Consider the following 27892-nt stretch of genomic DNA (forward strand, 5'->3'; position numbering starts at 1 on the left):
CAGGCACACCTGGGAGATATGTTGCAGGATTTAATGCACTGCATCTCCTTATGGTGATGTTTACGGGGGCCATTAGTGCCAATTCCCATCTTGTAAACCGCGCTGATGAGACGTGCCTGGTTTGGGCAGAATTTAGCAAGGCTGACACTGCATGTGGTGTATGAATTGTGAGGTTGTGACCTAGCACTACATCTTCGCTTTTCGTTACTAGCAATGCTATCGCAGCAACGCTCCGCAAGCATGTGGGGAGGGATCGCGCTACCGTGTCTAGCTGAGCGCTGTAGTATGCTACTGGCCTGCTGGCATCACCGTGCTTTTGGGTTAAGACACCTGCCGCGCAACCAGCACTTTCTGTTCCGTACAGCTCAAAGGGTTTCCCATAGTCTGGCATACCTAATGCTGGTGCCTGCGTTAGGCACTGTTTAAGTCTCTCAAATGCCATCTCGGACTCGTCTGTATGCGAAATCCGATCAGGTTTGTTTGAGGAGACCATCTCCTGCAAAGGTAACGCTAGAATGGAAAACCCTGGGATCCAGTTACGGCAATACCCACACATTCCTAAAAATGTTCTGATCTGTTGCTGGGTTTGTGGCAGAGTCATGTCTCTAATTGCTTGAATTCTATCAGCGGTCAGGTGTCTCAGTCCTTGTGTTAGACAGTGTCCCAAATATTTTACCTTAGTTTGGCATAATTGCAACTTGTCTTTGGAAACCTTGTGTCCTGTGTCTGAAAGATGAAACAGGAGCTGTTTCGTATCCTTCAGGGATGCTTCCAATGAATCAGAACACAGTAGTAGATCATCCACGTACTGTATTAATACTGATCCACTCTCTGGTTGGAAAGACTGTAAACAATCATGCAAAGCCTGGGAAAATATACTTGGACTGTCTATGAAACCTTGTGGTAATCGAGTCCATGTGTATTGGACTCCTCTGTATGTGAATGCAAACAAATATTGGCTGTCAGGGTGCAGAGGTACCGAAAAGAAAGCGGAGCAGAGGTCAATAACAGTGAAAAATTTCGCAGTGGGAGGGATTTGCATAAGGATGACAGCTGGATTTGGCACTACGGGGAACTGACTCTCAACTATTTTGTTAATCCCCCTTAGATCCTGCACTAGCCGGTAACACCTCCCCCCACTCTTTTTCACAGGGAAGATGGGATTATTGGCAGTGCTGGACGTTCTTACCAGAATGCCCTGTTGTAGCAAGCGCTCTATTACTGGGTAAACTCCTAACTCCACCTCTGGCTTCAGAGGGTACTGTGGGATTTTTGGAGCTATCCTACCATCTTTTACTTGTACAACTACTGGAGCTACGTTTGCCATCAATCCAGTGTCTTGTCCGTCTTTAGTCCAAAGTGACTCTGGTATCTGGGATGTCATTTCTTCTACTTGGGATGGAGTCCTATTTGTCATAATGGTATGTGACATTAATTTTGATGGGGAGTCTAACATGTCTTGCACTTCCTGAGCGTGATTCTCAGGTATGTCCAAGAATACACCTTCAGGAGTACAATAGATGACGCACCCCATTTTACACAATAAGTCTCTTCCCAGGAGATTAGTCGGTGCCGATGCAGCCAGCAAAAAGGAATGCTTGGTATGTAAAGGCCCTACTGTAATCTCGGCTGGTTTGCTAACAGGGTAGTGCTGGACTACTCCTGTTACCCCTATGGCTGGAATTGTCTTACCAGTGGTTCTCATGCCCACTGTCGAATTTATCACTGATTTGGCCGCCCCTGTGTCTACAAGAAAGTTTAATGATTTACCAGCTACATTGATTGCAATTTCAGGTTCACTCCCAAGACTTGCAATCAATTTTACTGGCTGCAGATTACAGGTATGGCCACACCCCTATTGGGTATGGTGACCTCCCTGAATCCCGCTGGCAGCAACTACTTGTGAAGGGGTTAAATGGGAACTGCCAGGAGTTTGCCAGTCTCTGTTCGGGGGGTATCTTTTTGTTTCCCCTGCATGTGGCTCATAACTCCGTTTCTGCGGACCCTGCTCCCAATGTCGTGTGTCGTGTCGTTGTCTAGGGGGTTGATATGAGTTTTGTGAATTTTTCACTCTACAGTCTCGTGCCATGTGTCCCTGTCTATGACAAGAAAAACAAGTTACCACATTTGACTTACCCACAGGGTTTGGTGATTTATACAAAGGCTGCCTTGTGGTCAGGGCCTGTATACTTACGGACATTAACTTATCACCTTGTGACTCCCTGTGTCGGGTGATATTCCGGTCGTGATCAATTGCAGCCTCTCTCAGAGTAGCCACCGACAGACCTCGCCAACATGGTTGCGTGGTCTGTACCCTTGTCTTTAATGTCTCTTTTAAACCATCCATTAGTACAGATACTGCTACTTCTCGATGGTTTATGTTTGTTTTAATGTCCTCTATACCTGTGTATTTTGCCATTTCTAGTAATGCCCTGTGAAAATATTCTGCAGCAGTTTCTGACTCTTTCTGTCTAATGGAGAAAATCTTGTTCCACTTAACTACCGCTGGAAAATACTCCTTTAACTGTAAACTTATTCTTTTTACGTTATCTTTGTTGTACACATCTGTAAGAGGTACATCCTGATCTAGTCCACAGTCAGCTAAAAATTGAGCTGCGTCGACATTGGAGGGTAAACATGCCCTCAGCAATACCTGCCAGTCTTTGTTATTGGGCTCTAAAGTGTTTCCTAGGTCTCTGATGTATTTCTGGCTAGCAACTAAATCTTTTCTAGGATCAGGGAATTCAGACACTATGGTTCTTAATTCCATTCGGGAAAATGGGCTGTACATGGCAATGTTCCTAACAGGTGTGATTCCTGTCGTGTCAGTTTTCCCATTTGGCACTGCTATTACCCTAACAGGATTAAGTCTACTAACATCACTCTGTGTAGGTTCTACAGCCTGTGGTGAAATGGTTTCAGCGTAGTGTATGGTGCCGTACTTACCTGTAGATACGACCTCACCTATCCCTCCGCTAGGGGCTTTTGTTACTAATCTCGTGGGTGGAGCCGTGCCTACTGTTGTCTCTGCTATGGTGGCTGCTAGAGAGAGCGCCGATATTGTTGCCGATTCGTCCTCTTGATCACACTCCTGGGGAAAGTTCAAAACAGGGTACAACTTGCACGGGTTAATACTTGCATTGGTTAACTTATTAACATTATCCTTAACATTTATACAGTTGCTAAGTGCCTGTTTGTTACACCCTAATGCGTCATTCTCCGCAACCAATTTCTCTCCTGATATGTATGGTGGCGGCGGGGCCGTCGCTATCAATTTCTTGATAGGATTAGATCCCGCCGCCAGAGCCAATCCTCTCTGTATTTCACCCTCCTGTTGCCATAACTGCAAATAATCATAATGTTGGATTCGTCTCTTTGTTGATTTAATGAGACATATCCTCCTCCTTAAATTTTGCAACACTTCTGGGCTAAAGCTACCTACTCTTGGGAATTTCTCCCCGTCATGCACTGTCATTCTCTCCCATTCATCACATAAAACCTCTGTATGTGAACCATATTTTTCACACATTACGTACCTTGCCGACCCGACTGGTCGGTTTACTGAATCAACCCGAACCGAGGTTGATCGCCCCCTTCCTGAACAATTGGCCCCCATAACTTGCAGGCGTTGCTTTCACCACCTCTGACCTTCAATCAGGGTCTTCAGCGAACCCTTACAAAAACCAAAATGTTCACGATAGGCTGACGGTGGCGGTTTACCGAGTACCCCACTCACTCGCCCACGCCGACCAATACGACCCACACACTGCCTTAGCGCTGGCGTACTCGACCCAGGGCCCCTATGAACCTCTATTTACTGGAACATGCGAGGGATATCCGCAGAACACTTACTCTTTCCAGTAACTATTGGTTGTTGGACAATTCCTGAGTGACCAGCGAACTTCCCTTCAGAAAATAAAAAATTACACAAATCACATCAGAGTGTACAAATAGTTTTATGACCGGGTTCGTACACAAATGGTACTGGTCAGATTAACTAATGTACACAATTACGTGCGGTACAATCGTTCAGCACATAAGCAACTAATCTTATGTGCTGGGCGACCAGTGGAATCGAAAATTTCGGCTGCGAATTCCTTCAGCCAGAGCTTTATTGGCCTATATGGGTTTTGCACCAACCCCCTGGGTTGTGCCCTTTTCTCTTATTTATGGCAGACTTCTTAGTCTGCTGTACCTGGACCTCCTGGTCTGTAGTATGACCTCCTGGTCTACTATACTCTACTGCTCAAATTTTATGTTTAACCAGAGATGCCTCCCTAGCCACCATGCACGTCACTTACATGTATGTACCTCTGCGAGAACTCGACTTCTTGTGGTTCAACCTGGAAAATTGTATAAACTTATATATACAAAACACTCACTCACCACATGTACACTTTTGTTTCTATTTCTATTTCTGCGCAGAAATTTTCTTTAAACCAGATGTGTTGTGAATTTGGAGAAGGATCTGTTAGTCTAAATTTCGGACACTAAAATAGACTTGCGCTACTTACCACGTTGCCACCTTTCCGCCTGTTGCAATAACACTATCGTGTGATTTGAGTTACGTGGGCGTACCCGGACGCTCCGTTGCGTAATTTACGCTGCGTGCGTCGGCCTTTGAGTTGCGTACGCGAGTCTCACCCTTTGTTAGAGACACGTGTACGCAAAGCAAATATCCACCGTAACACAACTAGCACGTTTTATCAATGTAGATGATCCTCGATCGTCTACCGCGCAACACACCAATCTCTCCTTATACCTTAGGTAGAGTTGCGTGTGGGCTTTACACTTTATCCCTTTATATATTACATTTACACTTTAACTATGAAATAGCGACAAATCTCTCTTAGCACGTTTTATCAATTATAAAATGGCAAACAGGAGAGTGATATGAAAATACACGAATGAAAAAGAAATGCAGATATGTGCGTGTGTACGCAAGACAGAAATAAACAGTTTTAAAAGACACTAGCGTGTTGTTCTTACCTCCGGTTCCGGATTCCTTCAGCACCCTTTACTAAGCGAAGCAGACGCTTATCCAAACAGCACTACGAGGAATATGACCTCCCGCCCTTTGCTGCTGGATAATGTCTGCTGAAATTACCTAGCAGAGATATGTGAAGGACAGGACGAGCCGCCAATTGATAAAGCTAAATATTTATCTTATTTAAAACCCTTTAAGAGGCCTAAGAACACTGTACGCTATTGACGTATGGAGTACCGTAAGGGTACGCACGTTGCGTAGCAATCGCTTAGCCGAGGTCGAGACGCTCAAGCGTCACATTCGCTCACGGCCAAGAGATCACAGGCAGGCACACTATTGGCTGCTGACTAACGTAATGGTTCGCTCTAGCGTGGCGGACGCTCGGGACCACGAGGAGATCACCAGCGGCGCAGACGCTCACAATGTTAAACCTTTATATCTAAACCATAAACAATGTACTATGCTGTAAAACCTTAGTGTAGAGATAGGGTGTAGATGCAACACAGTGTAACCTTATTAACTTAAAAGCTGTTTGAGCGTCACCGACGCTCTGTGAATACTTAACACTATAAGAAATACACAGATACCGTGCTTAGGGTCTAACGCCTTATATGAATGTTATACTTGCAAAAAGAATAACACAATACAAGTCACACACTACAATATAACATAGACTAACTAACCAGGTAACTACACATGAAATACAATACAATACTATTATGTTTAAGAGAATACGAGAGAAAGAGAAGAGAGAGAGAGAGAGAGAGAGATATGGCCCATAATAACAAGAAAGACAATATGATTGCGGAGAAAACTTACGCACAAGGGGAACGATCGCATGCGCCTCTGGACATCCAGCTCCCGATTTTCAGCAATGAGAACCGTTGAAGAGTGAGCTGGATGTGATCGGCTTGTCTATTTATGCCCCACACACAATACAATTCAATGGTCCCTACAATCTCATTGTTCATTGGACACAGGAATTCCTCCTCGCATTATAACAAAAGGTCATAGGTTGATTCATACAGGTGGGCTGTGACGATTTCCAACTGCTCAGGTGGGTGGGAAACTAGGTTTTCCGCCGCATGGATAAGTAAGTGCAAATAATAGTAAATGGACATAAACTTCTTATGTCCATAACTATTCGCACGAGCGATTAATCCGCTTCAAACCAACACCGGAATATTGCTAATTAAATACTCTTCCGATGGATACTAAACACCACAGTATTACTCCTGTCTGACCCTTCGTATCAAACAAAGAGGGATTTCTCTGTCCATGAACATGCTACATTAACCAAACTTTCAGAATCTATCAAAAGGACCATGATCTACAAAATACATTTTATAGTGGAAATATGTAACGATTGAGTCGCACGCTACGAACACATGAGCTCTACCGTAAATGCACATACCGCGCGCCCGCGGGTGCCCGCAACAGCGAGTATGCGCACGCACGGGAGAGCGCACGCATGCGCAGCGCGGACCTGTATGAGGTGCAAATATGGCAGTGTGCATCGTGATATTTTTCTGACTTTGACACAGAGATGCACAAACTGATTTTGTGCAGTCTCTGTGCAGCCCAGGATTTACTCTTCCTCTGCGATCACATCAGGCTGATCGGGACCGGATTTGACGTCAGACACCCTCCCTTCAAATGCTTGGTCCCGCCTGCGTTTTTCCAGACACTCCCTGAAAACGGTCAGTTGCCATCCACAAATGGCCTCCACCTGTCAATCTCCTTGCGAACGCCCGTGCGAATGGATGCTTTGCACAATCCCGTCGCTGACTGGCGATCCTCGTTGCAGCTGTTTATCGCACCGGCGCATTGCGGTGCATGCGCAGTTTGGATCTGATCACCCGCAGTGTGAAAACGCACAGCGGCAATTAGATCTGAATGACCCCCTTAGTTACTCCTAGAATATGACAGCTATACGCCTAAAACGAAGGCTAGAGTTGGAAATACAAGGAATTAATATAAGGAATTCTTGATCCATTTTGTCTGATTAATTAAAAAATCTCATATAGGAAAAATTGCACATGCTAATCATATGCTTATTTTTATTATTATTATTATTATTATTATTAACTGTTTCTTATATAGCGCAGCATATTCCGTTGCGCTTTACAATTAGAACAACGGTAATAGTACAAAACTGGGTAAAAACAGAGACATAGAGGTAGGAAGGCCCTGCTCGTAAGCTTACAATTTATATGATGAGTTGTAAATGTATTAATTGTAACCACATATCATCCGTATTGCAATCACACTGGGCCAGGCAGATGTGGACATCTATGCATCTCCAGCTCTTAGGGGAATACCTGTCTGATTCCACCTATTACAAACAGTGATGAATACAGTCTACAAGTTTTCATCCACTTATATTATAATGTAATGTCCCAGCAGACATCATGTTCACATCCAAGCTCCTCACACTTGTCCTGGTAGTCCAGCCCCCGAGGATTTTGCTGGGCATGAAAAAACGTGGCTTTGGTGCTGGCTTGTGGAATGGCTTTGGTGGGAAAGTGCAGGACGGAGAGACAATTGAGGAAGCTGCCAAGAGGTGGGAGACTTGCTGAATAATATATCACAGATAGTGCCACTTTGCTCTCGTCCATAGAAGTCAATTTGAACGTCTTGCCACTATTAAGCTATCTTACTCTAAACTGGTCAACACTAGTATCTTGGTAGTAGTGGGTTGCCGTGGGTTACTGCATGTTCAAGACGTTCAATTTCTGGTGTGTTTAGTTTTCTGGCTATTGTGTTTCTCTCTGCAACCTTTTCTTAATACATTGCGTACAATCGATGAGACCTGATTTAATCAATGTTCATTAGTAACATTTTTGTACTACAGAGAGTTACGTTACTGATATTAAGCCACTTTGGTTTTCCGTGACCTGCATAAAAGAACTTGTCGCCCTGGGACTCTTCAGTGACTTCTGTTATCTGTATCATTTACTGTAAGAGGTACATTAACCTATATTAAAGGCAATGAATACAAACCATGAATGAAGTTGATTGTCTAAACATTCAGACAAGGTAACTGCTGCTTTGTTGGGCAGTGGTCTGACTGGCAGATATTTGTCAGTGGGAAAGGGATGTGTTCTAGGCTGGGAAACGCACACTGGACGGAGCTGTAGAAGGTGACACAAGATAGCTCAGCTGTGGCTGCATCCAATAACGGGAACACTGCCCCCATGCCCACTGTCAAATACAGTCAGTATAGACCACACCAGGCTTCTCATCAATTTCTCTAGTGTTGTGTGCTTTTGCTTTACTACATAGAGATGTATGTACTGTGCAGTAACATAAAATAACGACAGCCCCTAGACTGTTCATCCAGGAGAGAGCCATCCAGGAGAGAGCCTGCGGTCAGGATCTCGGCAGTCAGAATCCCAACTGTACGTACGGGGGGTGGTTAGGGTTAAGCACTAGGGGGAGGGTTAGGCTGCAGGGGTGTGTGAGGTTAGGGATAGCCTGGTGGGGGGGGGGGGGGGGGTGAGGGGGGGTTAGTGTTAGGCTGTGGGAGGGGTGAGTTAGGGGAAGGAATAGGGGTGGGGTTAAAATACCGGGATCCGTAGGGATGCTGCTGTCAGTATCCTGACTGTCGGGATTCTAACTGCCGGGATTTTATACCCAACCTGATCTAAGACATGTAGAGTAAGCTAAACTAATAGCATGCATAGGGCAGTCCGATAACTTAGGTAAAGTTAGGCTGTTGGACTGGAGTGCTTATTCCTGGGTGACCTCACAGCTCTACTTCTGTGTAGATTGGAGGACGCTGAATAAATTGCTCTCTGCCAGTAGAACAGAGTTCTGGCAGACAAGGAACTACATATATTGTATAGTAAAACAAGCAATTAAGGGCCTAATTCAGAGCTGATCGCACCCCCGCACAGGTACAAAAGTATCGCACGGCGGCGATGCTTTTGTACCTGGCGAGTAGCTCCCTACCTGTGCAGCTGCTGCGCTGTGGCCGCCGCGGCCTGCCCCCCCCCCCCCCCCCCCCCCAACAGTCCGGACATGCCTCACTTGTCTGGACCGCTCTAACGCTATTGACACTCCTCCTCCCGCCCCGCGACCGCCTCTGCCTGTCAATCAGGCAGAGGCGATCGCAGTCCAGAGTTGCTGATAGCATCTCACTGGGCTCCCGGGGTGCGCACGTGCAGTGCTACCGCTGCGCGTGTGCACTCCACAAAGTAATTCAGACTGCGATCCAGTCTGAATTACCCCCTAAATCAGATATTTCACTCAACCTCTTCAAATCATGGGTCCAGAGTGTCACACAGCCTCTGTGGTTGAGTGAAAGTCTCTAATCCCGGGATTTGGTTGCTAGATAAACCTTAGTACCTTAGCCCAATCCTTGCTCGTTGTGTGGATTGCAATATTTAGTTATATTTTACTATGCCTGTTTCTTTACATAGGGAACTGTGGGAAGAAAGTGGGCTAAGTGTTGACACTCTCCTGAAAATCGGCCATATAAAATTTGAGTTCGTTGGCAGCACAGAATTATTAGATGTCCATGTTTTTCGGGCAGATGAGTTTAAAGGAGAACCAAGTGAAAGTGAAGGTAAGCCAGCTACTTCGGATGTTTTTTGTTTGCTACCACTAGCTGACTTCACGAGCTATTCTCACTGGTGTAGAGTGCGGCAGTAACTGGGCTATTTACTAATTGTCTCCTCTTCTCCTGTGTATGGGAATCCTAGGAGGTCTTCTAAGGTAGTGTTTCTCAGACCCAGTCCTCATGGAACCCTTCCCGTGAATGTTTTCCAGATCATGTTTGTTAATTGACTAAGACAATAAATCTACAGGTGGTATTATTACTGGGGATACCTTGAAAATACGTACTGCTAAGCTATTTACACACTATGCAATTCGGGATCCGGTCTGAAGATCGACACTGTCTAGGTCGACAATGTTTAGGTCGACCACTATAGGTCGACAGTCACTAGGTCGACATGGATGGAAGGTCGACAGGGTTTCTAGGTCGACATGTGCTAGGTCGACAGGTCTAAAGGTCGACATGAGTTTTTCAAAAAAAAAATTCTTTTTTTGAATTTTTTCATACTTAACGATCCACGTGGACTACGATTGGAACGGTAATCTGTGCCGAGCGAAGCGGTAGCGGAGCGAAGGCACCATGCCCGAAGCATGGCGAGCGAAGCGAGGCGGTGCACTAATTTGGGATCCCGGTCACTCTACGAAGAAAACGACACCCAAAAAAAAAAAATCCTCATGTCGACCTTTAGACCTGTCGACCTAGAAACCCTGTCGACCTTCCATCCATGTCGACCTAGTGACTGTCGACCTATCGTGGTCGACCTAAACATTGTCGACCTAGATACTATCGATTTGATAAACCACACCCATGCAATTCACAGTACACAGTTTTTTGGCAAGTGGAAGAGCCTGATATCGACAGCACACATTAAGCATTTTTTTTTTCATTATTAGTTATCAAATTTCCGCTACACCAGATTGAATTTGCATATGTCCGCCCGCAAAGAGGATGAGGTCATCAGGATAAACCATTATCGGGACCTATTGGCTGATGTCTTATGGAAAGTCTGAACAATCGGATAATTGAAGGATGTTGTTTGGCAGCTTTATCGGTGAAACGCTTAAACCTACACGTGACACAATAAAACAGGCAGCTCACCCACTTATTGGCAAATTGGACCAGTGATTGTATAGTGTGTACCTAGCTTTAGGGTTCCAAATGAACAATGGGCCTAATTCAGACCTGACCATAGATGTGCGAAAAAACGCACATCTACGATCAAAATCTTAGCCGTGCCAGGTCCTGACTCCCCCCGTCAATCAGGCAGAGGCGATCGCACGAGTGAGATGACGTTGTACGCACACAGCACAGGGCTTCAGCCAGCGACCGCTGCAGCAACCAATCTGAATTAGGCCCGCTGTTTTAAGGCATAACAAGAAGTTTGCCCTCCTTCCATATACTCCTCCTTCCAGCAGCAGAAAGGAGATACAACGGCAGAAGCCATGGTTGCAGTACCAAATATTCATGACAAAGTATGCCACCCATCTAATGGTAGACCCACATGCTTCTTTTTAGTGTATAGGAGGAATGTCCCTATCCCCACTCTGAGCTACATTCCTAGTCTTTGCCCTATTCACACGAGCAGGGCCCCCACCTATTTGTGTGTACCTGTTTTATATATGTTCCACCACCCACCTCACTGTCTGGTGTTGCGGAGAAGTAAGCCACCTTTCAAATCGATGATGATGATAATAATATAATCAAGACGTGAAGTAAAACTCTAACAGGGTATCCTTTCATTCTACTCCACATCAGGCCCTAAATTGTATATTTCTCTATCGTCCTAGTGGATGCTGGGGTTCCTGAAAGGACCATGGGGAATAGCGGCTCCGCAGGAGACAGGGCACAAAAGTAAAGCTTTCCGATCAGGTGGTGTGCACTGGCTCCTCCCCCTATGACCCTCCTCCAAGCCAGTTAGATTTTTGTGCCCGGCCGAGAAGGGTGCAATCTAGGTGGCTCTCCTAAAGAGCTGCTTAGAGAAAGTTTAGCTTAGGTTTTTTATTTTACAGTGAGTCCTGCTGGCAACAGGATCACTGCAACGAGGGACTTAGGGGAGAAGAAGTGAACTCACCTGCGTGCAGGATGGATTGGCTTCTTGGCTACTGGACATCAGCTCCAGAGGGACGATCACAGGTACAGCCTGGATGGTCACCGGAGCCTCGCCGCCGGCCCCCTTGCAGATGCTGAAACATGAAGAGGTCCAGAATCGGCGGCAGAAGACTCCTCAGTCTTCTAAAGGTAGCGCACAGCACTGCAGCTGTGCGCCATTTTCCTCTCAGCACACTTCACACGGCAGTCACTGAGGGTGCAGGGCGCTGGGAGGGGAGCGCCCTGGGAGGCAAATGAAAACCTATTTGGCTAAAAAAATACCTCACATATAGCCTCCGGGGCTATATGGAGATATTTAACCCCTGCCAGAATACACTAAAGAGCGGGAGACGAGCCCGCCGGAAAAGGGGCGGGGCCTATCTCCTCAGCACACAGCGCCATTTTCCTTACACAGCTCCGCTGGTCAGGACGGCTCCCAGGTCTCTCCCCTGCACTGCACTACAGAAACAAGGTAAAACAAGAGAGGGGGGGCAAAATAGTGGCAAAAATTATATTATAAAAGCAGCTATACAGGGAGCACTTATTATAAGGCTATCCCTGTCATATATAGCGCTTTTGGTGTGTGCTGGCAAACTCTCCCTCTGTCTCCCCAAAGGGCTAGTGGGGTCCTGTCTTCGTTAAGAGCATTCCCTGTGTGTCGGTACGTGTGTGTCGACATGTATGAGGACGATATTGGTGTGGAGGCGGAGCAATTGCCAAATATGGGGATGTCACCTCCTAGGGGGTCGACACCAGAATGGATGCCTTTATTTATGGAATTACGGGATAGTGTCAACACGCTAAAGCAGTCGTTTGACGACATGAGACGGCCGGACAATCAGTTAGTGCCTGTCCAGGCGCCTCAAACACCGTCAGGGGCTGTAAAACGCCCTTTGCCTCAGTCGGTCGACACAGACCCAGACACAGGCACTGATTCCAGTGGCGACGGTGACGAATCAACCGTATTTTCCAGTAGGGCCACACGTTATATGATTTTGGCAATGAAGGAGGCGTTACATTTAGCTGATACTACAGGTACCACTAAACAGGGTATTATGTGGGGTGTGAAAAAACTACCTATAGTTTTTCCTGAATCAGAAGAACTAAATGATGTATGTGATGAAGCGTGGGTTGCCCCCCGATAAAAAGATGCTAATTTCAAAGAAGTTATTAGCTTTATACCCTTTCCCGTCAGAGGTTAGGGCGCGCTGGGAAACACCTCCTAGGGTGGATAAGGCGCTCACACGCTTATCTAAACAAGTGGCGTTACCCTCTCCTGAGACGGCCGCACTTAAAGATCCAACAGATAGGAGGATGGAACATATCCAAAAAAGTATATACACACATACAGGTGTTATACTACGACCAGCTATAGCGTCAGCCTGGATGTGCAGTGCTGGAGTAGTTTGGTCAGAGTCCCTGATTGAAAATATTGATACCCTGGATAGGGACAATGTTTTACTGTCTTTAGAGCAAATAAAGGATGCATTTCTTTATATGCGTGATGCACAGAGGGATATCTGCACACTGGCATCACGGGTAAGTGCTATGTCCATTTCGGCCAGAAGAAGTTTATGGACGCGACAGTGGTCAGGCGATGCGGACTCAAAACGGCATATGGAAGTTTTGCCGTATAAAGGGGAGGAGTTATTTGGAGTCGGTCTATCAGATTTGGTGGCCACGGCTACAGCCGGGAAATCCACCTTTTTACCTCAAGCTACTCCCCAACAGAAAAAGACACCGACTTTTCAACCGCAGCCCTTTCGTTCCTTTAAAAACAAGAGAGCAAAGGGATATTCATATCTGCCACGAGGCAGAGGAAGGGGGAAGAGACACCAACAGGCAGCTCCTTCCCAGGAACAGAAGCCCTCCCCCGCTTCTACAAAAGCCTCAGCATGACGCTGGGGCTTCTCAAGCGGACTCGGGGGCGGTGGGCGGTCGTCTCAAGAATTTCAGCGCGCAGTGGGCTCACTCGCAGGTAGATCCCTGGATCCTGCAGATAATATCTCAGGGGTACAGGTTGGAACTAGAGACAGATCCGCCTCGCCGTTTCCTGAAGTCTGCTTTACCAACGTCCCCCTCCGAAAGGGAGACGGTTTTGGAAGCCATTCACAAGCTGTACTCTCAGCAGGTGATAGTCAAGGTACCTCTTCTACAACAGGGAAAGGGGTATTATTCCACTCTATTTGTGGTACCGAAGCCGGACGGCTCGGTAAGACCTATTCTAAATCTGAAGTCCTTGAACCTGTACATAAAGAAGTTCAAGTTCAAAATGGAGTCACTCAGAGCAGTGATAGCGAACCTGGAAGAAGGGGACTTTATGGTGTCCTTGGACATCAAGGATGCGTACCTCCACGTTCCAATTTACCCCTCACACCAGGGGTACCTCAGGTTCGTTGTACAAAACTGTCACTATCAGTTTCAGACGCTGCCGTTCGGATTGTCCACGGCACCTCGGGTCTTTACAAAGGTAATGGCCGAGATGATGATTCTTCTTCGAAGAAAAGGCGTATTAATTATCCCATACTTGGACGATCTCCTAATAAGGGCAAGGTCCAGAGAACAGCTAGAGAGGGGATTAGCACTGTCTCAAGAAGTGCTAAAACAGCACGGCTGGATTCTGAATATTCCAAAATCCCAGTTAATGCCGACAACTCGTCTGCTGTTCCTAGGGATGATTCTGGACACGGTTCAGAAAAAGGTTTTTCTCCCGGAGGAAAAAGCCAAGGAGTTGTCCGAGCTTGTCAGGAACCTCCTAAAACCAGGAAAGGTGTCTGTACATCAATGCACAAGAGTCCTGGGAAAAATGGTGGCTTCTTACGAAGCAATTCCATTCGGCAGATTCCATGCACGAATTTTCCAGAGGGATCTGTTAGACAAATGGTCAGGGTCGCATCTTCAGATGCACCAGCGGATAACCCTGTCTCCAAGGACAAGGGTATCTCTTCTGTGGTGGTTGCAGAGTGCGCATCTATTGGAGGGCCGCAGATTCGGCATACAGGATTGGATCCTGGTGACCACGGACGCCAGCCTGAGAGGCTGGGGAGCAGTCACACAAGGAAGAAACTTCCAGGGAGTGTGGACGAGCCTGGAAACGTCTCTTCACATAAACATTCTGGAACTAAGAGCAATCTACAATGCTCTAAGCCAGGCAGAACCTCTGCTTCAAGGAAAACCGGTGTTGATCCAGTCGGACAACATCACGGCAGTCGCCCATGTAAACAGACAGGGCGGCACAAGAAGCAGGAGTGCAATGGCAGAAGCTGCAAGGATTCTTCGCTGGGCAGAGAATCATGTGATAGCACTGTCAGCAGTGTTCATCCCGGGAGTGGACAACTGGGAAGCAGACTTCCTCAGCAGACACGACCTTCACCCGGGAGAGTGGGGACTTCATCCGGAAGTCTTCCACATGCTGGTAACCCGTTGGGAAAGACCAATGGTGGACATGATGGCGTCTCGCCTCAACAAAAAACTGGACAGGTATTGCGCCAGGTCAAGAGATCCGCAGGCAATAGCTGTGGACGCGCTGGTAACGCCTTGGGTGTACCAGTCGGTATATGTGTTTCCTCCTCTGCCTCTCATACCAAAAGTATTGAGAATTATACGGCAAAGAGGCGTAAGAACGATACTAGTGGTTCCGGATTGGCCAAGAAGGACTTGGTACCCGGAACTTCAAGAGATGATCACGGAAGATCCGTGGCCTCTACCTCTAAGGAGGGACTTGCTTCAGCAGGGTCCCTGTCTGTTTCAAGACTTACCGCGGCTGCGTTTGACGGCATGGCGGTTGAACGCCGGATCCTAAAGGAAAAAGGCATGCCGGAAGAAGTCATTCCTACTTTGATTAAAGCAAGGAAGGAAGTAACCGTGCAACACTATCACCGCATTTGGCGAAGATATGTTGCGTGGTGCGAGGATCGGAGTGCTCCGACGGAGGAATTTCAACTGGGTCGATTCCTACATTTCCTGCAATCAGGATTGTCTATGGGTCTCAAATTGGGATCTATTAAGGTTCAAATTTCGGCCCTGTCGATTTTCTTTCAAAAAGAATTGGCTTCAGTTCCTGAAGTCCAGACTTTTGTTAAGGGAGTGCTGCATATACAGCCTCCTGTGGTGCCTCCAGTGGCACCGTGGGATCTCAATGTGGTTTTGGAATTTCTAAAATCTCATTGGTTTGAACCACTAAAAAAGGTGGATTTAAAATATCTCACATGGAAAGTGACCATGTTACTAGCCCTGGCTTCGGCCAGGAGAGTGTCAGAACTGGCAGCTTTATCTTACAAAAGCCCATATCTGATTTTCCATTCGGACAGGGCAGAACTGCGGACTCGTCCGCATTTTCTCCCTAAGGTGGTGTCAGCATTTCATCTGAACCAGCCTATTGTAGTGCCTGCGGCTACAAGTGACTTGGAGGACTCCAAGTTACTGGACGTTGTCAGAGCATTAAAAATATATATTGCAAGGACAGCTGGAGTCAGAAAATCTGACTCGTTGTTTATATTGTATGCACCCAACAAGATGGGTGCTCCTGCGTCTAAGCAGACGATTGCTCGTTGGATCTGTAGCACAATCCAACTTGCACATTCTGTGGCAGGCCTGCCACAGCCTAAATCTGTAAAGGCCCACTCCACAAGGAAGGTGGGCTCATCTTGGGCGGCTGCCCGAGGGGTCTCGGCATTACAACTTTGCCGAGCAGCTACGTGGTCAGGGGAGAACACGTTTGTAAAATTTTACAAATTTGATACTCTGGCTAAGGAGGACCTGGAGTTCTCTCATTCGGTGCTGCAGAGTCATCCGCACTCTCCCGCCCGTTTGGGAGCTTTGGTATAATCCCCATGGTCCTTTCAGGAACCCCAGCATCCACTAGGACGATAGAGAAAATAAGAATTTACTTACCGATAATTCTATTTCTCGGAGTCCGTAGTGGATGCTGGGCGCCCATCCCAAGTGCGGATTATCTGCAATAATTGTACATAGTTATTGTTAACTAATTCGGGTTATTGTTTAGGAAGCCATCTTTCAGAGGCTCCTCTGTTATCATACTGTTAACTGGGTTTGATCACAAGTTGTACGGTGTGATTGGTGTGGCTGGTATGAGTCTTACCCGGGATTCAAAATTCCTCCCTTATTGTGTACGCTCGTCCGGGCACAGTACCTAACTGGCTTGGAGGAGGGTCATAGGGGGAGGAGCCAGTGCACACCACCTGATCGGAAAGCTTTACTTTTGTGCCCTGTCTCCTGCGGAGCCGCTATTCCCCATGGTCCTTTCAGGAACCCCAGCATCCACTACGGACTCCGAGAAATAGAATTATCGGTAAGTAAATTCTTATTTTCAGATTGGCATACCTTGTAAAGTCCATGCATAAAACAAAGCAATTGAAGGCATTCTTCCTAATTTTCTTTGCCCTGTGTTTCTGTAATGTAAATGATTAGGAATTACTGTTTAATATTCTGCAGAGCTCACCCTTCAGTAGAGTGCCATTCTTTCTCTCTTATCTCCATTATCTCCTCACAGCACTCTCCTGTAAAGGGGGGTACTCACGGAGCGATAATCTAAGCAATCTGACTAGATTGCTTAGACTTTAAGAATGATCGCTCCGTGTGTACCCCCCATAGCGATGCGCAGCCCTGCGCATCGCTATCGCTGGTGCTAGATTGGCCTGCCATGCAGGTGAATCTAGCAGGTCGCTCATTTCACCCGCTGGGTGAAATTTGTGCCCCCCCCCCCCGTCTCCCCCCGCACGCTCAGCACACATCGCGCTGTGCTGAGCGTTACGCTCAGCACACATCTCTCCCACATACGGTATCCGGACTCTGGGTCGACACCCATTAGATCGACAGTGAATAGGTCGAAACTAGAAATAAGTCGACACGACCATTAGGTCGACACGAGCAATGTTGACATTAGTTTTTCACTTTTATTTTCTCTCTAACGTCCTAGAAGATGCTGGGGACTCCGTAAGGACCATGGGGATAGACGGGCTCCGCAGGAGACATGGGCACTTTAAGAAAGAATTTAGTTCCTGGTGTGCACTGGCTCCTCCCTCTATGCCCCTCCTCCAGACCTCAGTTTGATACTTTGCTTAGACGAGCTGGGTGCTTTTCAGTGAGCTCTCCTGAGTTTACTGATAGAAAGTATTTGGTTAGGTTTTTTATTTTCAGGGAGCTCTGCTGGCAACAGACTCCCTGCTTCGAGGGACTGAGGGGAGAGAAGCAGCCCTACTCTCTGAAGCTAGGTCCTGCTTCTTAGGCTACTGGACACCATTAGCTCCAGAGGGATTGGTACGCAGGATCTCACCCTCGCCGTCCGTCCCAGAGCCGCGCCGCCGTCCCCCTCGCAGAGCCGGAAGATAGAAGCCGGGTGAGTATGAGAAGAAAAGAAGACTTCACAGGCGGCAGAAGACTTCATGATCTTCACTAGAGGTAACTCGCAGCACTGCAGCTGTGCGCCATTGCTCCACACACCTCACATACTCCGGTCACTGTAAGGGCGCAGGGGGGGGGGGGGGTGCCCTGGGCAGCATTTGGGACCTCATATTGGCAAAAAGAACACATATATACAGCTGGGCACTGTATATATGTATGAATCCCCGCCAAAATTACAGTTTAAGCGGGACAGAAGCCCGCCGCAGAGGGTGCGGGGCTTCTCCCTCAGCACTCACCAGCGCCATTTTTTTCTCCACAGCACCGCTGAGAGGAAGCTCCCCGGGCTCTCCCCTGCTGATACACGGTAGAAGAGGGTTGAAAAGAGAGGGGGGGGCACATAATTAGGCGCAAAAACTATAACATACAACAGCTACCTGGTTAACATTAAGTTACTGTGTTATTCCTGGGATATTATAGCGCTAGGGTGTGTGCTGGCATACTCACTCTCTCTCTGTCTCTCCAAAGGGCCTGGTGGGGGAACTGTCTTCAGAAAGGACATTCCCTGTGTGTGTGGTGTGTCAGTCTGCTTGTGTCGACATGTCTGATGAGGAAGGCTATGTGGGAGAGGAGCGGGAGCAAATGAATGTGGTGTCTCCGCCGACGGCGCCGACACCTGATTGGATGGATATGTGGAAGGTTTTAAATGATAATGTTAATTCCTTGCATAAAAGATTTGACAAGGCTGATGCATTGGGGCAGTCAGGGTCTCAACCCATGCCTGACCCTATGTCGCAGGGACCGTCAGGGTCTCATAAGCGCCCACTATCCCAAATTGTTGACACAGATACCGACATGGATTCTGACTCCAGTGTCGATTACGATGATGCAAAGTTACAGCCAAAATTGGCTAAATCCCTTCGATATATGATTATAGCAATAAAGGATGTTTTGCACATCACAGAGGAAACCCCTGTCCCTGACACGAGGGTGTATATGTATAAGGGAAAGAAGCCTGAGGTAACTTTTCCCCCCTAACACGAACTGAATGAGTTATGTAAAAAAGCTTGGGAATCTCCAGATAAAAAACTGCAGATTTCCAAACGGATTCTTATGGCGTATCCTTTCCCGCCAACGGATAGGTTACGATGGGAATCCTCCCCTAGGGTGGACGAAGCTTTAACATGCTTATCCAAAAAGGTAGCCCTGCCGTCCCACGATATGGCTACCCTCAAAGATGCTGCTGATCGCAAACAGGAGGTTACCCTGAAGTCCATTTATACACATTCGGATACCTTACTAAGACCAGCAATTGCGTCGGCCTGGGTGTGTAGTGCTGTAGCGGCATGGACGGATACCTTATCTGAGGAATTGGATACCCTAGATAAGGATACTGTATTATTGACCCTGGGGCATATAAAAGACGCTGTCCTATATATGAGAGATGCTCAAAGAGACATTAGTCTATGGGTTCTAGAATAAACGCTATGTCGATTTCTGCCAGAAGGGTCCTGTGGACTCGGCAATGGACAGGTGATGCCGACTCAAAAAGGCATATGGAGGATTTTACCTTACAGGGGTGAGGAATTGTTCGGGGAAGGTCTCTCGGACCTGGTCTCCACAGTTACAGCTGGAAAGTAAAATTTTTTGCCTTATGTTCCCTCACAGCCTAAGAGAGCACCGCATTATCAAATGCAGTCCTTTCGTTCACAAAGAAACAAGAAAGTCCGAGGTGCGTCCTTTCTTGCCAGAGGTAGGGGCAGAGGAAAGAAGCTGCACAACGCAGCTAGTTCCCAGGAACAGAAGTCCTCACCGGCCTCTACAAAATCCACTGCATGACGCTGGGGCTCCACTGGCGGAGCCGGGCCCTGTGGGGGCACGTCTTCGGAATTTCAGCCACATGTGGGTTCACTCCCAGGTGGATCCTTGGGCAATAGAAATTGTGTCTCAGGGTTACAAGCTGGAATTCGAAGAGGTGCCTCCTCGCCGGTATTTCAAATCGGCCCTACCATCTTCCCCCCAAGAGAGGGAAATAGTGTTAAACGCAATACAAAAATTGTATCTTAAGCAGGTGGTGGTCAAGGTTCCCCTCCTTCAACAGAGAAGGGGTTATTATTCAACCATGTTTGTAGTCCCGAAACCGGACGGTTCGGTCAGACCCATATTGAATTTAAAATCACTGAACCTATACTTGAAAAGGTTCAAGTTCAAGATGGAATCGCTAAAAGTGGTCATCGCAAGCCTGGAAGGGGGGGATTTTATGGTGTCACTGGACATAAAGGATGCGTACCTTCATGTCCCCATTTATCCACCTCATCAGGCGTACCTAAGATTTGCGGTACAGGATTGTCATTACCAATTTCAGACGTTGCCGTTTGGTCTCTCAACGGCCCCGAGGATTTTCACCAAGGTAATGGCGGAAATGATGGTGCTCCTGCGGAAGCAAGGTGTCACAATTATCCCGTACTTGGACGATCTCCTCATAAAAGCGAGATCAAGAGAGCAGTTGCTGAACAGCGTATCTCTTTCACTGAAAGTGTTACAGCAACACGGCTGGATTCTCAATATTCCAAAGTCGCAGTTGGTTCCTACGACTCGTCTGCCCTTCTTGGGCATGATTCTGGACACGGACCAGAAGAGGGTTTATCTCCCAATAGAGAAGGCCCAGGAACTCATGACTCTGGTCAAGAACCTATTGAAACCAAAACAGGTGTCAGTGCATCATTGCACTCGAGTCCTGGGAAAGATGGTGGCGTCATACGAGGCCATTCCCTTCGGCAGGTTCCATGCGAGGACTTTCCAATGGGACCTACTGGACAAGTGGTCCGGGTCACATCTTCGGATACATCGGTTGATCACCCTGTCCCCCAGGGCCAGGGTGTCACTACTGTGGTGGCTGCAGAGTGCTCACCTTCTCGAGGGCCGCAGATTCGGCATTCAGGACTGGATCCTGGTGACCACGGACGCAAGCCTCCGAGGTTGGGGAGCAGTCACACAGGGAAGAAATTTCCAGGGTCTTTGGTCAAGTCAAGAGACTTGTCTTCACATCAACATCCTGGAGCTAAGGGCCATATACAACGCCCTACGTCAAGCGGAGACCTTACTTCGCGACCGACCAGTTCTGATCCAGTCAGACAACATCACCGCAGTGGCTCATGTAAACCGCCAAGGCGGTACAAGGAGCAGAGTGGCAATGGCGGAAGCCACCAGAATTCTTTGCTGGGCGGAGAATCATGTAAGCACACTGTCAGCAGTGTTCATTCCGGGAGTGGACAACTGGGAAGCAGACTTCCTCAGCAGACACGACCTACACCCGGGAGAGTGGGGACTTCATCCAGAAGTCTTCGCACAGATTGTGAGTCGTTGGGAACTGCCACAGATAGACATGATGGCGTCCCGCCTCAACAAAAAGCTACAGAGGTATTGCGCCAGGTCAAGAGACCCTCAGGCAGTAGCGGTAGACGCCCTAGTGACACCTTGGGTGTTCCGGTCAGTCTATGTATTTCCTCCTCTTCCTCTCATACCAAAGGTGTTGAGGATAGTAAGAAGAAAAGGAGTGAGAACAATCCTCATTGTTCCAGATTGGCCAAGACGGACCTGGTATCCAGATCTCCAGGAACTGATCACAGAAGATCCGTGGCCTCTTCCACTAAGACAGGACCTGTTGCAACAGGGACCCTGTCTGTTCCAAGACTTACCGCGGCTGCATTTGACGGCATGGCGGTTGAACGCCGGATCCTAGCAGAAAAAGGCATTCCGGTTGAGGTTATCCCTATGCTGATAAAGGCTAGGAAGGAAGTAGCAGCAAAACCTTATCACCGTATATGGCGAAAATATGTTTCTTGGTGGAAGAATTCCATCTGGGTCGTTTCCTTCACTTCCTACAAACTAGAGTGAATTTGGGCCTTAAATTAGGTTCCATTAAGGTCCAGATTTCGGCCCTATCATTTTCTTTCAAAAAGAATTGGCTTCTCTCCCAGAAGTTCAGACTTTTGTAAAGGGAGTGCTGCATATTCCTTTTGTGCCTCCGGTGGCACCTTGGGATCTTAACGTGGTGTTAAGTTTCCTAAAGTCACACTGGTTTGAACCACTTAAAACGGTGGAGTTGAAATATCTCACGTGGAAGGTGGTCATGTTATTAGCCTTGGCTTCGGCTAGGCGAGTGTCTGAATTAGCGGCTTTGTCACATAAAAGCCCCTATTTGGTTTTCCATATGGATAGAGCAGAATTGCGGACCCGTTCGCAATTTCTGCCAAAAGTGGTTTCATCTTTTCATATGAACCAACCTATTGTGGTGCCTGTGGCTACACGTGACTTGGAGGACTCCGAGTTACTTGATGTGGTCAGGGCTTTGAAAATGTACGTAGCTAGAACGGCTAGAGTCAGGAAAACTGAAGCGCTGTTTGTCCTGTATGCATCCAACAAGATTGGTGCCCCTGCTTCAAAGCAAACTATTGCTCGCTGGATTTGTAACACGATTCAGCAAGCGCATTCTACGGCTGGTTTGCCGTTACCAAAATCGGTCAAGGCCCATTCCACTAGGAAGGTGGGCTCTTCTTGGGCGGCTGCCCGGGGGGTCTCGGCACTACAGCTGTGTCGAGCTGCTACTTGGTCGGGTTCAAACACTTTTGCTAAATTCTACAAGTTTGATACCCTGGCTGAGGAGGACCTCATGTTTGCTCAATCGGTGCTGCAGAGTCATCCGCACTCTCCCGCCCGTTTGGGAGCTTTGGTATAATCCCCATGGTCCTTACAGAGTCCCCAGCATCCTCTAGGACGTTAGAGAAAATAAGATTTTACTTACCGGTAAATCTATTTCTCGTAGTCCGTAGAGGATGCTGGGCGCCCGTCCCAAGTGCGGACTTCTTCTGCAATACTTGTATATAGTTATTGCTTCAATAAGGGTTATGTTATAGTTGCATCGGTCTTGAACTGATGATATGTTGTTTTCATACTGTTAACTGGGTAGTTATCACAAGTTATACGGTATGATTGGTGTGGCTGGTATGAATCTTGCCCTTGGATTAACAAAATCCTTTCCTCGTACTGTCCATCTCCTCTGGGCACAGTTTCTCTAACTGAGGTCTGGAGGAGGGGCATAGAGGGAGGAGCCAGTGCACACCAGGAACTAAATTCTTTCTTAAAGTGCCCATGTCTCCTGCGGAGCCCGTCTATCCCCATGGTCCTTACGGAGTCCCCAGCATCCTCTACGGACTACGAGAAATAGATTTACCGGTAAGTAAAATCTTATTTTTTTACTTTTTCATACTTTAAGATCCACGTGGACTACGATTGGGAACGGTAACCTGTGCCGAGCGCAGAGTTAGTGGAGCGGGGCAGCTTGCCCAAAGCATGGCGAGCAAAGAAAACTACACCAAAAAAAACATGAAAAACTCATGTCGACCTAATGGCCGTGTCGACCTAGCCACTGTCGACCCTGAGTCCCACACCCCTCTGATACAGAAGGGTTGTGACCACTAAAAAGGTGTGTGGGTATATCCCATTGTGGGGGTGTGGTGTAGCATAGGGGGGAGGGGGGGTTATACCCCTCCTGCACTCCTGGGGCCCTGCAGAAACCCAGATATTTTGCCCCAGCGCCCCTCCTGATACACTAGCTGGGCAGATCACTTTTCTTTTGTGTAGGGAAGTTACACTAGTCTCACTGTGTTTGGAAGTCTGAGTATCTGAGTTTGATCTGACTCTTCATAGAGCGATAGCATAAAACGATTTTGCCATTCATTAGATGGAACTATATAATATGCTGTGAGATTTCTGACAGCGGAAGCACCAACATTTATCAGTGGTCCTGTGTTTTATTTTCTCAGAAATGCGTCCCCAGTGGTTTCAGCTGGACAGTATTCCCTACGATACAATGTGGCCGGATGACGTACTATGGCTGCCCCTCTTGCTGAAGGGGAAGAAGTTTCTGGGATATTTCAAGTTTGAGGGAAATGACAAGATTCTAAACTACACACTGGAACAAGTGGACGATGCCTGAGAGGAATCAGCAACAGTTCAGCCACGAGGCCATACGTTCAGTAGAACATTACAACAACACTATTAGTTTGGCTCTATCTCCAAGTTATTGCGCTCCATTGATCTTAATTTCCCCCACAGGTTATATATTTAATGAGAAAGGCAGTGTTGGTGGCACTAACTATCCAGCATTCTCCTGACTGGACTTTTCTCTGTTAGGCATTGAGAGATTTCTGTGGCACATACTCTAGTTTTAGCCATTTTTAATGATAGAGTCTAGGGTGTATATTTACTAAAGCTTCTATAAATGAAAAGCGATGTTGCCCATAGCAGCCAATCAGATTCTGTCTATCATTTTCTAGGATGCAATAGTGAAATGATAGACAGAATCTGGTTGCTATGGACACCATAGTAACTTCTCATTTATAGAAGCTTTATTAAATTAATCCCTCAGCGTCCTACGGTTTGTTGTGTTTATCATTGTGTTAATGAATATTTCAGTTACTAAGGGGGCAATTCAAATGTTGTAATCAGTGCCCGTCAGACCACATCCATTATTGCTCCAAGCGTGCTACCAAATAGACTGGCTTTAGTCACAAATAGCACCTAAACCCATAGTCATTGCTTAGGGTGCTCAACTTCTCATTTAAGTGCCCAAACCACAAAGTTTCAGCTCGCCACCTCAGGAAGCTGCAAGCTGAAATGTGTCCTGTGCACGTGCGCCTGAACAGAGCAACAATTGAATTGCTCCATCGGGCACCAGTGGCAACTGGGGGGGGGAAACAATTGAATTCCCCCCTATGACTCTAACGTGTGTATCTAATATATGTAATTTTGTCAATTTGCCCATAAACATGTGATTTGTTTTAAATGTAATAAAAAATGTACAGATATATAATCATGTTTGTGTTATTTTGCTGTAACATTGAAAAAAAAAAAAAAAAAAAAAAAATATATATATATATATATATATATATATATATATATATATATATATATATATATATATATATATATATATATATAAAATATAAGAATAGCTCGGATCGGCACTCTCCATAAAGGTACAATAATGCTCCGGTGCCCTCTGGGACATGCATCCAGAAGTTTACAATTAATCAATCAGCAGCACTCAGAGACTGGGACAGCCATGAAAAAAGTGCTAGGTGCTTTTAATCCATATAAGCAAAAAATGGGTGGTCCCCCACCCATTTTTTGCTTATATGGATTAAAAGCACCTAGCACTTTTTTCATGGCTGTCCCAGTCTCTGAGTGCCGCTGATTGATTCGTTGTAAACTTCTATATATATATATATATGTACACACACATATAGGGCGGGATTTAAATCTTTTCTGCCCCCATCGCACCTGCCGGCAGTATTCAAATGTTACTGCTGATGGGTGCGATATCAGCATTTCAGCTGTGGCGAGCTGAAATGCGTGAAAAGTGACCCGTTTGGACGCCCAAACAGGACTTTTTACGATTGCGCCCATGTCTTTAGTCGGGTTTAGCTGCTTTACGTGGCTAAACCCGTCTCTTATGGGCGTGATCAGCGCGAAAACGGGGGTCATTAGAATATCGCCCTGCGATCTCCCGTCACTTTAGACGGGAGATCGGGGGCAGTAGAAGATTTGAATCCTGCCCATAATATGCACAGTTTATATACTGTAGGTTTGAATAGGAGAACGATATAGAGAATTTTGGGGAAGATGTACTAAGCAGTGATAAGAGTGGAGAAGTTGCCATGCAACCAATCAGCATTGACGTAACATAATTTGCATACTATAAAAGTATACAGAGCTGCTGATTGGTTGCCATGGGCAACTTCTCCACTGGCTCACTTCTCCACTTACAGGGTAATGACAAAAATCAAGTGCTTTTGCCTTCTGAAATATAAAGAACATCTTTCCATTCGCCCCATCTCCACTGCTTATTTTAATATCTAGTACATGTAAGGAAACACATAACTGCGTGTAGATTGTTAAGCCCCATACACGCGGGGCAGATGTGTGCTGAGCGATCTAGCATTGACTGCTCAGCACACAGCGCGATGTGTGCTGAGCGAGGAGGGGGACAGGGGGTCCGCTCATTTCACCCAGCGGTGAAATGAGTGATTACTAGATTTATCATGCATGCCAAATCTAGACTCAGCGATAGCGACGTGCGGGGCAGTCAGATTGCTTAGAATTTAAGCACGGATCTCTCCGAGTGTACCCCCCCTTTAGGCTCCTTGAACACCACAATCAGCTCTCTTATCCAGAGCAACTGTTGCTTCCTACAAGTCATCTGGCTGCAGAAAACTGAAAAACTCTGCAATGATATCTGGACACTTATAAAGTAGATTCCGAATGGGTTCAGTATGGTATGCCGGTCGTCAGTATACAGACAGCAGCATCCCTGACGCCAGTATGCTGGCAGCGGGGTGAGTGCAAAAAGTCCCCTAGCGGGCTCGCAGCGTCCCCACAGGTTCTGTTCCCACTCTATGGGTGTCGTGGACACCCAAGGGTGGGAATAGCCCTGTTGCGCTGACATTGCCAGCTGTCAGGATTCCGGCGTTGGTATCCTGAACACCGGGATCCCGGCAGGCGGGAATATTAAAACGTCTACCTTCCAAACACATCTTTTGCTGTTCATATAGCCTGCTGTCACTGACAGTCCTCCTAGGTAACAAACAAGGTCTTTCCATAATCCACAACAATCTCATATGTGTTCCAAAATAAAGTACTCAATTTGCAAATCGCCATATGCATAGCCAAAATGCCAGATACCGCAAGTTGCTGTCTCAGTTCTTTCAGTGTTCTCTATACTAGTCATCCCCAAACACACGGCAACTATATAGATCATGGGTCTTCATCCTGTGGCCCTCCAGCTGCTGTGAAACTACACATCCCAGCATGCCCTGCCACAGTTTTGCTATTAAGGTATGCTAAAACTGAGGCAGGGCATGCTGGGATGTGTAGTTCCACAGCAGCTGGAGGGTCGCAGGTTGAAGACCCATGATATAGATGCTATAAATCAATCTGAAATGTTTTACTGAAGCAAAAAGAAAAATGTCCCCTGCATGAATGAGAGGTTTGGTGGTGTCTGTGGTGAGAAAGGGTCTGATTCTAGAGATACTGTAGTTAAAGGTGTCAGGAGTGTAAGAGATTGTATATGGGGAGTTGAGGATGACACTCAGGCATCAGACTTAAGGGATAGAGGTGAGTGTAGTGCTAGAAATAAATTGTAAGGGGGAGATGAGTGGGTCTTGGATTTAAGAAACACAATAACTTTGATTCTACAAATATTGAGTTTGAGAAAGTGGAGAGACAACCAGAGAAAATGGCAAAAAGACATAAACACAATAGGACAGAGGGATTGAGGTCAGGAGGGGAGATATAGGGGGTAATTCAGATCTGATCGTAGATGTGCTGAATTTAGCACATCTACGATCACTTACTCTGACATGCGGGTGGGACGCCCAGCACAGGGCTAGTCCGCCCACATGTCAGGCCCTGCTCCCCCCCCCCCCCCCCACGCACGGGTGCGAAAGCATTGCAGGCTCGCGGTGCTTTTGCGCATGGCCAGTAGCTCCCTGCCTGCGCAGCCTACCTGCGCTGGCAGTCGGCTACTCATCGCGGCCCGGGTCGCAGCAGCTGCGTGTGACGTCACGCAGCTGCCGTAGCCTGCCCCCGCAACAGTCCGGACATGCTAGATCAACGGTAAGTCTACCATAACTACTTTTCTCTTACGTCCTAGATGATGCTGGGGACTCCGTAAGGACCATGGGGTATAGACGGGCTCCGCAGGAGACATGGGCACTATAAATAACTTTTAGTATGGGTGTGCACTGGCTCCTCCCTCTATGCCCCTTCTCCAGACCTCAGTTAGATTTTGTGCCCAGAGGAGATAGGGTGCATTACAGAGGAGCTCTCCAGAG

At 47.1% G+C, this 27892-nt stretch overlaps 1 protein-coding gene across 3 annotated transcripts in view; it reads left to right on the forward strand.

Moving 5' to 3' along the window:
* Positions 1-24866, forward strand: part of NUDT1 (nudix hydrolase 1) — a 69837-nt gene extending 44971 nt beyond the window's left edge. The window contains exons 3-6 of one of the 3 annotated variants that reach the window (XM_063934616.1): positions 7394-7550; positions 9412-9557; positions 23272-23351; positions 23822-24866. In XM_063934616.1, coding sequence (XP_063790686.1) covers positions 7399-7550; positions 9412-9557; positions 23272-23351; positions 23822-23908 — 465 coding nt within the window. In that variant the 5' untranslated portion in view covers positions 7394-7398 and the 3' untranslated portion in view covers positions 23909-24866. Of the gene's footprint in view, positions 1-7390; positions 7551-9411; positions 9558-23271; positions 23352-23821 lie in introns of all 3 variants that reach the window. The other 2 variants (XM_063934615.1, XM_063934614.1) reach the window with 2 other exon arrangements.
* The last annotated feature ends 3026 nt before the right edge of the window (positions 24867-27892 follow it).

The sequence above is a fragment of the Pseudophryne corroboree genome, chromosome 7 (assembly GCF_028390025.1).
Source record: "Pseudophryne corroboree isolate aPseCor3 chromosome 7, aPseCor3.hap2, whole genome shotgun sequence".
NCBI lineage: Eukaryota > Metazoa > Chordata > Amphibia > Anura > Myobatrachidae > Pseudophryne > Pseudophryne corroboree.